Consider the following 15,880-nt stretch of genomic DNA (forward strand, 5'->3'; position numbering starts at 1 on the left):
TTGAACTACCCTTCTCAGCTAACATTGCATCTCCCGACACGTGTTCTTCATGTCTCAGATGTCTCGTATAGAGAGACTCAGAGTGGAGGGGCTGCAGTGGGAGAATTCATGTTCCCCTTATGAAAGCCAGGATGCCTTCCTCAACATTGTAATGCCGATCTGCCTCACTGCAGGTGCCTCATCCTAAATGCTTATCGGATTGTGCATCTGGTCATGGATGGCAGGTGGGGCAATGGCAGTCTTACCTAGTTGTTGTTCTCCTTTTCAACCTTTGTGGAGTTTTCTCTGTGTTGCTCTCCTTTCCCACCAAAGTCTGGGGGGAGGAGTCCCAGAAGGCTGCTGGGAGAAGAAAAAACCAAGGAAAGATCCGTTTCCAAAGTGGTAAAAAGTCCAGTAGCACCTTTAAGACTAACCAACTTTATTGTAGCATAAGTATTGCAAAGCATGAAAATACTCAAAAAGGCAGTAGATATAAACAAATAAACCTGGTTGCTAAACTAAAATTGGCCTGTCTAAAACTTTAAGAGCTTATTAACTTTAGCATTTCTGGTTGGCATCCAATAATTATTCATCTTACCCATCTGTAGGGTTGCCAGGTCCCTGTACTCTTCCAGCAGGAGGTGGGGGGACCTGGCACTTGCCTTGTGTTTGTCTTCACAAATGTGCTCCAGCACTTGCACGACAATTTCACTTCCGGAAGTGATGTCATTGCCCTGGCCATGGGAGCAGTCCCGTGCTTTGTGTGGGGCTGACTTGGCCCATTTGGGGCCCAAATTGGCCCCAAACAAAGCATGGAGCACTCCCACAGCGTGATGATGTCACTTCCAGGAGTGGCATTGTCGCAGCCCTCGGGAGTGAGTGCACCACGCATGCTCCTGAGGTGTCTGCTGGTGGTGGGCGACCTCCCGGGGGCTTCTCCCACTGATCACTGGCAGATCGTCGGGTGAGGGTGCAACCCCCTGGGAGTTTGCCCACCAGTGACAGGCACCTGGGAACCCTACCCATCTGGTAACCTATGAGTCCTCTCCATGTTTAGTTGGTGCGGCATGGAGGCTTGCTGAGGTGAAGAATAGAGAATTGAAGGTGTGAATGTGTACTGGGAAGCCATCTTTTCTAGCCCTCAGTGTATCACCAGACAACTTGGGAACCAGTCAGGGCAAAGCAGGACTCTAATCTGGAGAGCCGGGTTTGATTCCCCACTCCTCCACTTGAAGCCAGCTGGGTGACCTTGGCTCAGTCAAAGCTCTCTCAGAGCTCTCTCAGCCCCACCCACCTCACAGGGTGTTTTGTTGTGGGGATAATAATGGCATACTTTGTAAACTGCTCTGAGTGGGCATTAAGTTGTCCTGAAGGGCAGTATATAAATCGAACGTTGTTGTTGTTGTTAAGCTGCTAATTAGCGTTGCTGCTATGAGAAGAATCAGGAAGGACAAATAGGACTCTCTGAGACTGTTCTTCAAGGTCATTTAACTAGAGACTCAGAGACCACTTGCAGATGTTGTTAATTAGCTGAGCCAGCATTTTTTAAGCTAGGCCAGAGCATGCAAACACTCACTACGCTGAACCCTACTAAACCAATGTCCAGCCATCCGTACTATAATCCTGGCCTTAACTGGCAACTTCCATACAAGCCGCATAAATATGGTGATTTTTGCAATGGAGCCCATAGCAACACCAAGGGGATGGAGATGTGAAAATAGCACAGGGAGAGAAGCTGAAGCTGGTTCTCCCTGCATGCTGTAGTTGCGAAGGGAAAACGCCAGGGTGCCTTGGGGAGCCATAAAATTCCTGTTGCTACGAAGTCCTTGTATCCTCTCCCAAAGACTTTGTAACACACAGACTGGCCCGAGATCAAGGGAATCTGCAGGGAACATGTATGAAGCTGTTTCATACTGAATATTGTTCCAACAAGGTTAATACTGTGTGCTCTGACTTCGGGAAGCAGCTCTCCAGGGTCTCAGGAGGTGGTCTTTCTCCTCACTTACTACCTGATTCTTATATGGAGATGCTGGGAACTGGAACTGGGACGTTCTTCATGCCAAGCACTGAGCCATGGCTCCTCCCCAGTGCTGTAAGCATGTTCATCTCTGCCAAGCCTGAACCCCATACCTGAGTATTTATTTATTTATTTATTTATTTATTTATTTATTTATTTATTTATTTATTTATTTATGACATTTATAGTCCGCCTTTCTCACTATGAGCCAAGCTACAAGTGACGCCTTACACAGGTTGGACACTTGTCAGCTTCCCTCAAGTTTTGATGGGAAATGTAGGCGTCCTGGTTTTACAGCTTGGCTCTCTATTACAGCTGCAAGACTAGGATGCCTACATTTCCCATCAAAACTTGAGGGAAGCTGACAAGTGTCCAACCTGAGTCAGGCGTCACTTGTAGCTTAACTCTGAGACTCAAGGCAGATTACATAGTGTGAGCTTAGTACAGTTAATATCTCCATAAACAATACCATAGGGTAAATCAATGCAAGTTTCCAAAGACATAGCATTTGCAAGAGTCCAATACAGAGTTGAAGAAATGCTGAAACAAAATATAAGTAATTCTAGGGCTGACATTAGACAACATAGAAATACCCAGTAGGATTGTACTTGAAGCACAGGTAGCACATACTTAAAACAACAGATAGGATGTAAGACAACATAGTGGTGAAGTCTATGGTCCCTAACTTGTTAGTGAAGCATCTGAGACCCCCTCCCTACAATACACCCCTAAGTAGAAAGCCCTTTTAAATAATTCAGTTTTGCATCATTTGCGGAGTTAACTGAATTCCAACAGGAGGGGGAAATTCCTCACTTTCTTGGTGCTGTGGCTTTCCTGTTGAGATTTTTTTAAAAAAATGCTAGAACCAAAGTGCCTTGGAGCAGGTATAACCAGGTTAAATCTTTTCAGTTCTAATAGCTGTGAGCATCTGAAGGGCCGCTCAGTGATCCGGGGAAGTCAGCATGGTTTTGTTCCTAACAGATCCTGCCAGACCAACCTGGTTTCCTTCTTTGATCGAGTGACCAGCTTATTGGATCGGGGGAACTCTGTTGATGTGATTTATCTGGATTTCAGTCAAGCTTTTTATAAGGTCCCCCATGACATTCTGATGGGCAAACTGGAAGACTGTGGAGTGGACTATAGGACAGTTCGGTGGATAAGGAACTGGTTGGAGGACCACACCCAAAGAGTGGTGGTCAATGGCGTTTCATCAGATTGGAGGGAGGTGACCAGTGGGGTGCCGCAGGGCTCGGTTTTGGGCCTGGTACTTTTCAATATTTTTATCAATCATCTGGATGAAGGAGTGGAAGGGCTGCTCATTAAATTTGCTGATGATACCAAATTGGGAGGGGTAGCAAACACCCAAGAAGAAAGAATTAAAATTCAACAAGACATGAATACTCTGGAGAAGTGGGCAGCTGTGAATAGGATGCAATTCAACAAAGACAGCGTTATATCTGGGCCACAAAAATGGGAAGCACAACTACTGGATGGGGGATACACTTCTGGGCAGTAGTATATGTGAAAGGGATCTTGGGGTAAGAGTGGACTGTAAACTAAATATGAGCAGTCAGGGTGATGTGGTGGCAAAAAAGGCTAATTCAATCTTGGGTTGTATCAAAGGGGCCATAGCGTCGAAATCGCAGGAGGTCATAGCCCCTCTCTATACTGCCTTGGTCAGGCTGTACCTGGAGTATTGTGTGCAGTTCTGGAGGCCTCACTTCAAAAAGGATGTGGACAAGATCGAGAGGGTGCAGAGGAGAGTGACGAGGATGATCAGGGGTCTGGAGACTGAGCCCTACGAGGAAAAGCTGAGGGCCTTGGGAATGTTTAGTTTGGAGAAGAGGAGATTGAGGGGGGACATGATTGCTCTCTTTAAGTATTTGAAAGGCTGTCATTTGGAGGAGGGCAAGGAGCTGTTCCAGTTGGCAGCAGAGGGTAGGTCCCGAAGCAATGGGCTTAAATTACATGCACAAAGGTACCGGCTGGATATTAGGAAAAACTTTTTCATGGTCAGAGTAGTTCAAAAGTGGTATCAGCTGCCTAGGGAAGTGGTGAGCTCCCCCTCACTGGCAGTTTTCAAGAGCAGACTGGATGAATACTTGTCAGAGATGCTTTAGGCTGATCCTGCACTGGGCAGGGGGTTGGACTAGATGGCCTGTATGGCCCCTTCCAACTCTATGATTCTGTGATTCTAATAAATGAGCGCACCTCAGTGAAAACATAAATGTAGAAAACATAAATGTTCTTGTTCTTGTTTTCACCCCACAGTATAAATTTGTACGAGTTAATCAAGAAAAATAATTTCCAGGGTTTCACCATGGGACTGATTCATCAGTTCACTCAATGTATCTTACGATGTTTACAGTTGCTCTACACAGAGAAAATTATCCACTGTGATCTAAAGCCTGTAAGTATGGCCTTTTCAATACTGGTGAAATTTATTTACTCTGTGCTTGGGTCGTTAAATCTTGGTTATGGCTAAAGAACCTTTTCAAACCTACCAGAGTCTGTAGGACTGTAGACCCATGCGTAGTGAAGTGTAGCTGGGCTTTGAATAAGGCTAGAAGCAGAAAAATGTGTCCTGGTGCTAAGAGTCACTCCACAAATGTAATTATTTTTCATTTCTGTAGTATCAGCATGATGCCGTGGTCAGAATGTTGAACTATAGTAAAGAGTCCAGTAGCACCTTTAAGACTAACCAACTTTATTGTAGCATAAGCTTTCAAGAACCACAGCTCTCTTCGTAAGATGCATCTGATGAAGAGAGCTGTGGTTCTTAAAAGCTTATGCTACAATAAAATTGGTTAGTCTGAAAGGTGCTTCTGGATTCCTTACATTTTTGCAACTACAGATTAACACGGCTAGCACCTCTGAATCTATGAATGTTGGGCTAGGATCTGGGAGACACAGATTCAAATCCCCACTCTGCCATGGAAGCTCTGGGGTGCCTGTTTTCATACTTAACCAAAAACTGCATCAACTACTAGACCCCCCTCTTACTAGAAGCTACTGATCCACCGAGTTTTCCCTCCGCTACATTCCACATACATAAACACAACAATGGACCCTGAAGAAAGCGAGTGTCAACAGACACATACATACAATGGTGAGAAACGCGGTAGCCAGGCAGCAGTGGTGGACCAGTGTCCAAACAAGACAGGACTCTGCGGTGACATTTAAAAAATCCTGCTTTATGTTCACTTCTTAATTTTTCTAAGTGATTATTAGTGCCCATAAAATATTACCTTTTTATCCTGCTGTTGCCTATTGCTGCCATGTTTCCTTCTGCTCTGCAGCCACAGATGAGAGAAAGATTGTTCCAAAGATTGTTGGAATACAACTCATTAGAAAGAACTGATCAGTCATTCCATTTCCCCCTTTTTTCTATCATTGCACTGATAGGTGAAGGAGGCGCAACTGTGCTCCTTGTCCCTTTGGAGCAATGAAGTTAACCCAGTGTTATACACCAGATCTCCCTACGTGGAGGTGTTGGGAAGAGACTTGGACTGTGAATACACCCACCACCCCAACCATTGGTCACCCCAAAGACTGCAAATTCGTCCTTTATAGTTTATATACAACTTCCATCCAGAACTAGCTAGCCTGCCTGCCGTAACATCATACAGCAGGGAATCTTGGAATGTAGCAGAAAGAAACACGCTTTTTAATTAAAGAAAAAGCTTTTGATTTGCCCATATTAAAAATAAGACTAGTCGTCATACCAACTAATGACAGTTTCTCATCCAAAGCTTTCATCCAAACCAATTTGAAAGTATCCTGTTTCAAGGCAGCCAATAGACTGTCCTCAGCAAAAACCAGTTTTAATCTCAATTTGAGGGTGGAGAACCACGCTCTTGCTTCTAAAGGTGTTTGGCTAAATTCTGCTCGCAATGCAACATTTGAGACTCAACAGGGTACATTCAACCATTTTCTTAAAAATTGAGCAAGGGGTTGATCAGTATTGTCAGATACAACTTTAATCCAAATAGCTGAATCGAAAAGAATTAGGAAAACCCCCCAATCAATGTCCATCAATGTCATATTTTGAGAAAAAACATTAAAAATAATTTTAAAAACAAGTACATTTTCCTGTCTTTCACTGTTGGCAATACTGAGGAAAAGGAGCAACCCACAAACTCGAGTGCTGGCATGACAGCAACTGCGTGTATCCCATCAAGTCAGGCTCGTGCTGTTTGCTAGGGTAGGGAAAACATGGCTGACTGGAGAGAGAGGTGGATGGAGGCGGCAGAGTCCTTGGCTGGACAAGGAGCAGCAGGGTCTAATCAAGGGTCCAAGGCTGGAGCTGCTGGGAAGGAGGCTGGAGCTGCAGGGAGGCAATTCTATTGTCCAGGTAGTGTAAAAAAAAACCAAGAGAGACAATGCACATCCACCCTTCCCTCCAACAGAGTTAAATGAAAATTTCCAGAGCTGATAGTCATCAGTGCTCTGTTCTCCTCCCCTTGCAAGAACCGGTTTGGCAGGGAAACAATGCCATTGCCAGTGTAGTGCTGGGGAAAAGATGCACTGATGTCCATCATGCACACCCCCCCCCCCCTTCCCGCAAACAGAACATAATTTAAGGGCTCTCTCCAGTTGGGAGCCAATTGGTAGACAATGCCAATAAGAAAAGCGAGAGGCTGCTGGCCTTGTGCCTGCCTGTACTGCCACTGCACAGTAAGAATCAAAACAAATTACACAAACTTTTTGGTGGGAGGATGTTGTTATAACTTGGTTTCCCAGATTTGGTTCACTGTTCCAGAAGCCACTTTAATGAAACAAAACACCAGTTTCTGTGTCAATTTCCAGCTTGTTTGTTTTGTTCTGCACACCCCTCCTCAATATGGTCTAATTTATAAGCGACAGGGACCTTAAGGAAGGCGCTGGCCCAAGTTAGTGGTACAAATTATACTTGGTTTAGTTTAAATGCATGTCCTCTGCAGGGTTCCATGTGCTCTATGTTGTATTTAAATTAGGTCACAGGTAGAATGTTAGCAACGAGAACAGCAGAGTTGGCATAGAGGGGGGTTGAGGCCCAGGAGTCTGACACGCCGGTTGGCTAAATACTGTGTATGTAAGTGTCAGCACCAGTTTAAACATGACACTAAGAACACGGTACCCTGAGTTGGTCACACACACACAATTTTTTAATGACCCTTTAAATATACTTAACTAGTGTGGAAGCTCATATGCTAATAATGTTAACACCACAGCAACTGGTACTCTAGTCTGTGCTACTGACTTGTACCTATGGTAGTGACTTGTACCATAGGTAGACTTGTAGACTTGTGGCATGCATTTAAACATGACAAGGGGCACACACAACATTCATGTAGTATTTTTTTCCCCCTGTGGCCCAAATTATATTTCAATGTTGGTCGTTGTTTGGCCACTAAACTTTTGTCTGCTAGGAAACCAGCAAGATGGAAACATGGTAAGGGCTCCAAGAAACCTATGTGGATGCACAGAGAGCTCCAGAATAAGCTAAGGGAGAAAAAGGAAATGTTCAGGAAATGGAGAGAAGGACAGACCTCTAAAGAGGAGTATATGAGGGTTACTAGGTACTGCAGATCAGCCATCAGAGAGGCCAAAGCTCAGTACGAGCTGGGTCTGGCCGGGAGGGCTCGCTACAATAAAAAAAACTTCTACAGATATTTGAGACGCAAATCCAAGGTAAAAGAGGCAATTGGACCACTGTTGGGAGTAGCTGGAGAAACTCTGATGCAGGACAGAGAAAAAGCAGACAGGCTTAATGACTTTTTTGCCTCTGTTTTCTCCCTGAAGAACTCAGGCACATCTAGAGATAGTAGAAAATGGGGCAGGACACCTGAGTGGCTAATTGACATTGACAGAGAGGTTGTGGAGAGGCATCTGGCTGCACTGGATGAATACAAATCCCCTGGGCCGGATGGGGTGCACCCAAGAGTGCTGAAAGAACTTTCTAGAGAACTTGCAGAACCCCTTCCCATTATCTTCAAGGCCTCCTGGAGGACTGGGGATGTGCCACAAGATTGGAGAAGAGCGAATGTTATCCCAATCTTTAAGAAAGGGAAGAAGGATGACCCGGGAAACTACAGGCCGGTCAGTCTGACTTCTGTGGCTGGGAAGATATTAGAACAGATTTTAAAGGGATCAATCTGTAAGCATCTGAAGGACCGCTCAGTGATCCAGTGAAGTCAGCATGGTTTTGTCCCTAACAGATCTTGCCAGACCAACCTGGTTTCCTTCTTTGATCGAGTGACCAGCTTACTGGATTGGGGGAACTCTGTTGACGTGATTTATCTGGATTTCAGTAAAGCTTTTGATAAGGTCCCCCATGACATTCTGATGGGCAAACTGGAAGACTGTGGAGTGGACTATAGGACAGTTCGGTGGATAGGGAACTGGTTAGAGGACCGCACTCAAAGAGTGGTGGTCAACGGCGTTTCATCAGATTGCAGGGAGGTGTCCAGTGGGGTGCCGCAGGGCTCAGTTTTGGGCCCAGTACTTTTCAATATTTTTATCAATCATCTGGATGAAGGAGTGGAAGGGCTGCTCATTAAATTTGCTGATGATACCAAACTGGGAGGAGTAGCAAACACCCAAGAAGATAGAATTAAAATTCAACAAGACCTGAATACTCTGGAGAAGTAGGCAGCTGTGAATAGGATGCAATTCAACAAAGACAAGTGCACAGTAAAATAAAAAAGAGTCCAGTAGCACCTTTAAGACTAACCAATTTTATTGTAGCATAAGCTTTAGAGAATCAAGTTCTCTTCGTCAGATGCATGGTACAGAAACTGGTCAAATATAGAAGAGGAGGGGGGAGGAGGGGAGGAGAGAGAAGATGCAGTTAGGGGGGGAGAGGGAGGATGAAACCAAAACATTCCTTTGCTAGTAAATGTAAACATCTCCTTTTGGTGTGGGGGACAGTTGGCTTGGGTGAGGCTTCAAAGGAGTTTGCCCTGTTAGTTTGCAGCAGTAAAACAGCTAGACCATCCAATTCCTATGTAGTATAAGCCTTCGATAACCACAGCTCTCCCTGTCAGATGCATCTGACAAAGAGAACTGTGGTCCCCGAAAGCCCACGCCAGGCGCCACTGGGCTCCCCCAGACCCCGCCTCTGTAAAGGAAATCTGTTACCTGTGATAATGAGATAACCATTCATAGTCCCTATTCAGTCCCAGCTTGACAGAGTCAAATTTGCATATGAATTCCAATTCAGCAGCTTCCTGTTGGATTTTGTTTTTGAAAGGTTTCTGTTGAACTACAGCGACCTTTAAGTCTTTGATGGAATGTCCTGGTAGATTGAAGTGTTCTCCCACTGGTTTCTGGACGTTTCCATTTCTAATGTCAGATTTGTGTCCATTTATTCTTTTGCGTAGAGGTTGGCTGGTTTGTCCAATGTACAGAGCAGAAGGACATTGTTGGCACATGAGGGCATATATCAGATTGGAGGATGAGCAGCTGTAAGAGCCAGAGACAGTGTAGTTGATGCCATTGGGTCCTGTAATTGTATTCCCTGGGTAGATATAGGGGCAGAGCTGGCATCTGGGTCTGTTGCAGGGCCTGGTACCTGTGCTGGTGACTCTGCTGGCCTATTCATGATTGTGGGTGAGATGTCGTTTAAGGTTGGGGGGCTGTCTGTAGGCAAGGAAAGGTCTTCCACCCAGGGCTTCTGAGAGAGAGGTATCATTTTCCAGGATGGGTTGTAGCTCACTGATGATACGTTGGATGGGTTTGAGCTGGGAGCTATAGGTGACAACCAGTGGTGTTCTGTTGTTAGTTCCTTTAGGTTGTCCTGGAGCAGACTGTTTCTGGGTACTAGTCTGGCCCTGTTGATTTGTTTCTTCACTTCATTTGGTGGGTACTGTAGTCTCAAAAATGCTTGTTGTAAATCTCTTAAGTGTGAGTTTTGTTCGAGAGCATTGGAGCAGATACGGTTGTAACGTAAGGCTTGGTTGTAACTAACATGGCTTAACTCCTCTGGATCTATGACCATGAAGTGCACAGTATTACATCTAGGCCACAAAAATGGAAAGCACAAATACTGGATGGGGGATACACTTCTGGGCAGTAGTATATGTGAAAGGGTTCTTGGGGTAAGAGTGGACTGTAAACTAAATATGAGCAGTCAGTGTGATGCGGTGGCAAAAAAGGCTAATTCAATCTTGGGTTGTATCAAAGGGGCCATAGCATCGAAATCACAGGAGGTCATAGCCCCTCTCTATACTGCTTTGGTCAGGCCGTACCTGGAGTATTGTGTGCAGTTCTGGAGGCCAAAAAGGATGTGGACAAGATCGAGAGGGTGCAGAGGAGAGCGACGAGGATGATCAGGGGTCTGGAGACTGAGCTCTACGAGGAAAAGCTGAGGTCCTTGGGAATGTTTAGTTTGAAGAAGAGGAGATTGAGGGGGGACATGATTGATCTCTTTAAATATTTGAAAGGCTGTCATTTGGAGGAGGGCAAGGCGCTGTTCCAGTTGGCAGCAGAGGGTAGGACCTGAAGCAATGGGCTTAAATTACATGCACAAAGGTACCGGCTGGATATTAGGAAAAACTTTTTCACGGTCAGAGTAGTTCAAAAGTGGAATCAGCTGCCTAGGGAGGTGGTGAGCTCCCCTTCACTGACAGTTTTCAAGAAGAGGCTGGATGAATATTTGTCAGAGATGCTTTAGGCTGATCCTGCACTGGGCAGGGGGTTGGACTAGATGGTCTGTATGGCCCCTTCCAACTCTATGATTTTATGATTCTATGAAACAGGGATGAAATTTATAGAGCTCTTCTTGTGATGGTTACATTGAATATAGATTGGGTCAGCATGGAACCACTGTCCAGTCTACTGTGTCCAGTCTCAGTTCGTGTTTGATGAATGAATGCACAAGATGCTAATGCAGCCTGAAGAGGGCATTACATGCTCAGGGATTTTGTTTAGATACTAGCCAATGACCTAATTCAATTTCTGTGTGTGTTATGTGCTGTCAAGTCATCTCCAACACATGGTGACCCCATGAATGAAAGACTTCCAAAATGTCCTATCATTAACAGACTTGCTCAGATCCTGCAAACTGGAGGACATGTCTTTGTTCACATACAACATAGTAAAATCAAAAAGAGTCCAGTAGCACCTTTAAGACTAACCAATTTTATTGCAGCATAAGCTTTCGAGAACCACAGTTCTCTTCGTCATGCATCTGACGAAGAGAACTTGATTCTCGAAAGCTTATGCTGCAATAAAATTGGTTAGTCTTAAAGGTGCTACTGGACTCTTTTTGATTTTGCTACTACAGACTAACACAGCTAACTCCTCTGGATCATACAACATAGTAAACACTCTACAAAAAAGAACACATCCCAAAGAAGTCAAATTCAAAGTTTAGAACATCCCCACCTCCTGTCCCAATCTGTCCCTCAATTGCACTTCGTTAGTTACCCGCCCCGCATTTGCTTGCTAACCTGGTGATATTTTGTCTTTTCCCTTTCTCATTTAGGAGAACATACTTATAAATCAGTTACAAACTGGGCAACTTTTGTTTAAAGTTATCGACTTTGGATCAAGCTGCTATGAGCACCAAAGAGGTTTGCAGAAAAGTCAAGTAGATGTAATTTCCTTCATTAGACTTCTTAACTTTTGAATTGTTTTAGTATCTACACGAATGCATGTGCATGATGCGTGGCTGGTGGTCTCTCTTTGGGACAGGAGAAGGGGCTACTTACACCACTTAGCAATAGCGCTGCTCCTTTTTAAAGTAGTAAACTCACTTCTGGTTGACTTAGCACTTCCCCAGCTTAGCTCCTGCTGTTATACGTGAGTGCCTGTGCTAATGGCATGTCATAAGAATGCAAGAAGAGCATTGCTGGATCAGTCCAAAGATCTGCCTACCATGACAATTCGAACAAAAGCCTGCCAGGTGCCTCCAGACCAGGCTGTATGCTCCTACAGCATTTGTTATTCATAGAAATACTGTGTTTGAACATGGAGGTTCAATTCAGTTGTCATGGCTAATAGCCCTCAATGGACTTAACCTCCAAGGATTTTTCTAATCTTTTCTTAAAGCAATGGTTCTCCAGCTTTTTGAAGACAGACAGACAGACCGCACATGCCAAGTAACTCATGCTGTTTCCCCCCCCATCCCAATGATAATGAGCAGGAAACTCATATTAATTTATACTGAACAATACTGTCAGCAATGCTGGTTCTGTGAACCTGGGCAGGTCATGAGAGGGAGGGCAGGAAGGGTTACCTCAGTGCTTAGTTCTTGTGGCCCCTCCTTACATGCCCAGGGTAATGCCAATTGCCACTTTGAGGACAGGAAACAAGTTTCCCCAGGCCAGTTTGGCTGGGGATCCTGATGGTGTTTTGCTATCTTCTGGGCATGGTGTAGGGGTCATTGTGTGTGTGCGGGGGGGAGGTAACTGTGAATTTCCTGCATTGTGCAGGGGGTTGGGCTAGATGACCCTGGAGGTACCTTACAACCCTATTATTCTATGACTCTATGTTCATATTTAATTTTTTCACATTTCATATTCATAAATATATCAGGTTATTAAACAACAGGAAGTATTTCATGCAGAGGCAAACTCAAATCACTGGCCGTTTTCACATTGCTTGCCAGCCACAGAACATCATGCCAGGCTCCCGGAATGACAGCGTCTTCCTGGTGCAATTTCGCACGAGAACTGTGCTCACGCAAAATTGCACCAGGAAGACACTGTTATTCCGGGAGCTTGGTGCAATGTTCTGTGGCTGGCAAGCAGTGTGAAAACAGCCACTGAGTCCCCCAGAACGTCCACTCCCAGGTCACGCTGTTCCTCCTCCTTCCCCCTCCTGGTCTCATAAAACAACTACAAGGGAATTTTAGTCCACTTTGGGGGCACACTACTGTTTTAAAGCCATCTACGAGTCTCTCTACAGAAGACATCTTACACAGGAACCCTCAGTTGAAAGATCTTACACTTTTTCTCCCGTTGTGGATACACGTGCACTGCTACGGAGACAGAGGACACTTGAATATAAGACCACACAGAAAGTAAGTCACTTGAGCATCCCTGTGTAAGATGTCTTGTGTAGAGAGACTCTAAGCCAGTGGTTGATGCTGTTACTTACGTTCTGTGTTAACTCTCTGCTCTAAAAGGTGGTTGTTTTTTGTGTGTTAGCGTAGGGAAAAGCAAGCGACAAGTTTGCCTAACAAAAGAGTAGTTGCCCGAAGTAGTGAGTTTGCTTCAGAACTTGCTAGCAGGATCATTGGACTAAACAGTGGTGATGAAGCAAGAGAAAACACCGGTAGGAAAGGGCCTGGTGGAAGCACCTTCTAGAGTCGATGGAGACGAACTGCTAGCTTGAGCCCAGTGCAAGAGGCTGGGCCGGGCTTCCTTCGGCCACGTAGGAAGAAGAGGTGAATGCGTCAAACCTCCTTATTAGATCTGTCCACTGCCCTGCACCCGCGTGTTTTTAAAAGTAACTAAGCAGTGACTGCTGCCACCGGGGGAAGCTATCATAATTTTTGTATCAAACTGTATGGTTTTTATAATGCTTTTATGTGTTTTTATGGAACCGTATTTAATAATGTATTGTATTTTAAATGTTGTGATTCGCCCTGAGCCCTCTTGAGGGGAGGGCGGAATAGAAGCTGAATAAAATAAATAAAAATAAATAAATAAATAAAAAAGATCTGCAGCAGGACGCCCTCCCCTCCCCAAAAATATAAAAGGGGGATAGCTATGTTACCTTTGTCTTCCAAATTACTTAGAGCATGCATCTGACTTGTAAGGTGGAAGTGGAGAAAATATGATAGTTCTGGTAGCAAAGATTAATTTTTGAAGTTCTGGACTAAGTAACGTTGATTGCTTTTCTCTTGTGCTATGCCATTCCATCGTCTTCATCACCATGGTCCCACTGGGGTTTCCCCCCTTCCCTTCTTTTTCTTCTAGTGTACACCTATGTCCAGAGTAGGTTTTATCGTTCCCCGGAAGTGATTCTTGGCCTCCCCTATGCAACTGCCATTGACATGTGGAGCCTGGGCTGCATCATGGCTGAGCTCTACACAGGGTCTCCCCTTTTTCCTGGCGAGAACGAAGTGGAGCAGCTTGCCTGCATCATGGAGGTTACTTTGGTTCTTTATTGGGCAGGGCTGGGGTACTCAAATGATTGGAAATTTTATTTATTTATTTACAAAATATATATCCCTCCTTTCTACCCTCATCAGGGCCACTTGGGCAGCTAATAAAAGCACATCTTTAAAAACTATTAAACCATTAAAAACATTAAAACCAAACAAAAACACATAATTAAAAGAATTAAAACCGAAGCTAAAATAAACATCCCAGACCAGAAAAACAGCAATTAAAACATAGGGCAAGAAGCTGAAAGAATGCTAGACGAAACAAACCCACTGGCAGAAGATGCAAAATAGTAAAAAGTCCAGTTGCAGTTTTAAGACTAACCAACTTTATTGAGGCATAAGCTTTCAAGAACCACAGCTCTCTTCATCAGATGCATTGTCAGATGCGTCTGACAAAGAGAGCTGTGGTTCTCAAAAGCTTAGCCTAAATAACGTTGGTTAGTCTTGAAGGTGCTAATGGACTTTTTACTATTTTGCAACTGCAGACTAACACGGCTAAGTCCTCTGGATCTATGGCAGAAGATGGCAACAGAAAGGGACAGATGAGTCTCCCTGGGGACAGAGTTCCAGAGCTTTTGTGCCGCAACTAAGAAGGCCCTTTCCCCATTTGCCACCTGTTTAATCTCAGAAGGTGGGAGAACCTGAAAAGGCCTTAGATAGCAGTCAGATAGGTCTGTATGGGAGTAAGTGTTCATTCAGATACGGTGATCCCAAGCTATATAGAAGTTCTGTGAAATCTTTCAGCAGGCCTGTGTAATCCTCTTTTACAATTTTATCCCACCCTTCTGAAGAGTTCAAGGCAGCATAAGTTGTTCTTCACTCCTCCATTTTATCCTAATGTTCACTGGAGTTTCTTCTTATTTTGAATTTATGCTGCACCAAACAGTTCTACAATAATACTAAACAGGTTATTTTAAATAAAGATCCAAACTGTTAACTTGTTACATATTTGATTTAAAGAGAAACTCTTCTAGCTGATTGTTGCATGTCTTTGTATTAAAGATACTGGGCCTTCCACCAACCGATTTCGTTCAGAGCGCATCAAGAAGGCGAACGTTCTTTGGTAAGCAGCACCTGTGATCAGCTGACGGACCAAACCGTCATCCTAACAACTCTCTAGGGGAAGGGAGACCGGGTATGTTCAAGGAGCCCTGGTGGCAATGGTCCCGCAAAGCATATTTGTATGATACGCACCCACACGCATTTTGGGCAATGTTGCGGCTTCCATAGCCACCCGGCCTCTAGAGTTGGGCAGTCCCCTCCAGGTGATTCAAATTTAAATAACCTAAGCTCTTTCTTGATAAATTGGAAATAAGCTCTACTGATTTGGACTGCTTGGAACTTTTCCTTCTTCAGCTGGATTCATGCGAGTTTACTTGAAAATAAGTCCCATTGTGTTCACTGGGCTTACTCATATATAAGTGTGCCTCCACCTGTGACTCTTCTGAGCACTGTTCTCTATGCTCTGGAACTCACCCCACGTTCCAGGAAAGTGGGCAGTTGCTTTAGAAGTTTGGATAATTTCCTTGTGACAACAAACCCCAGATAAAACCACACAGCCTGTTCATGATGATTATATCAAGCTTGTGGAGATCAAGGGGTTTCTGTGTATGAGGCTGGGTCAAAATATGCAGCTGAACAAGGTGGTGGAAGGGGGCATATGACTGGTGACTGCTAGCCCATAAAACAAAATTCCTTGTAACCAAAAAACTTAGCATGGAGAGAGATTCTAACTGCCCTTCTCTCCCCTGCTGAGCTAGAGTGAAAATTAAACAGCCGTGACC

General features: G+C 44.5%; 1 protein-coding gene across 1 annotated transcript in view; it reads left to right on the top strand.

The window, feature by feature from the left end:
- The window catches only part of DYRK4 (dual specificity tyrosine phosphorylation regulated kinase 4), a 73,998-nt gene that overhangs the window by 44,886 nt on the left and 13,232 nt on the right, over window positions 1-15,880 (top strand). Inside the window, exons 13-16 of the mRNA XM_055000710.1 lie at window positions 4,268-4,406; window positions 11,466-11,553; window positions 13,906-14,078; window positions 15,099-15,159. Coding sequence (XP_054856685.1) covers window positions 4,268-4,406; window positions 11,466-11,553; window positions 13,906-14,078; window positions 15,099-15,159 — 461 coding nt within the window. The remainder of the gene's footprint in view (window positions 1-4,267; window positions 4,407-11,465; window positions 11,554-13,905; window positions 14,079-15,098; window positions 15,160-15,880) is intronic.

Source organism: Eublepharis macularius, chromosome 16, assembly GCF_028583425.1.
Source record: "Eublepharis macularius isolate TG4126 chromosome 16, MPM_Emac_v1.0, whole genome shotgun sequence".
Taxonomy (NCBI): domain Eukaryota; kingdom Metazoa; phylum Chordata; class Lepidosauria; order Squamata; family Eublepharidae; genus Eublepharis; species Eublepharis macularius.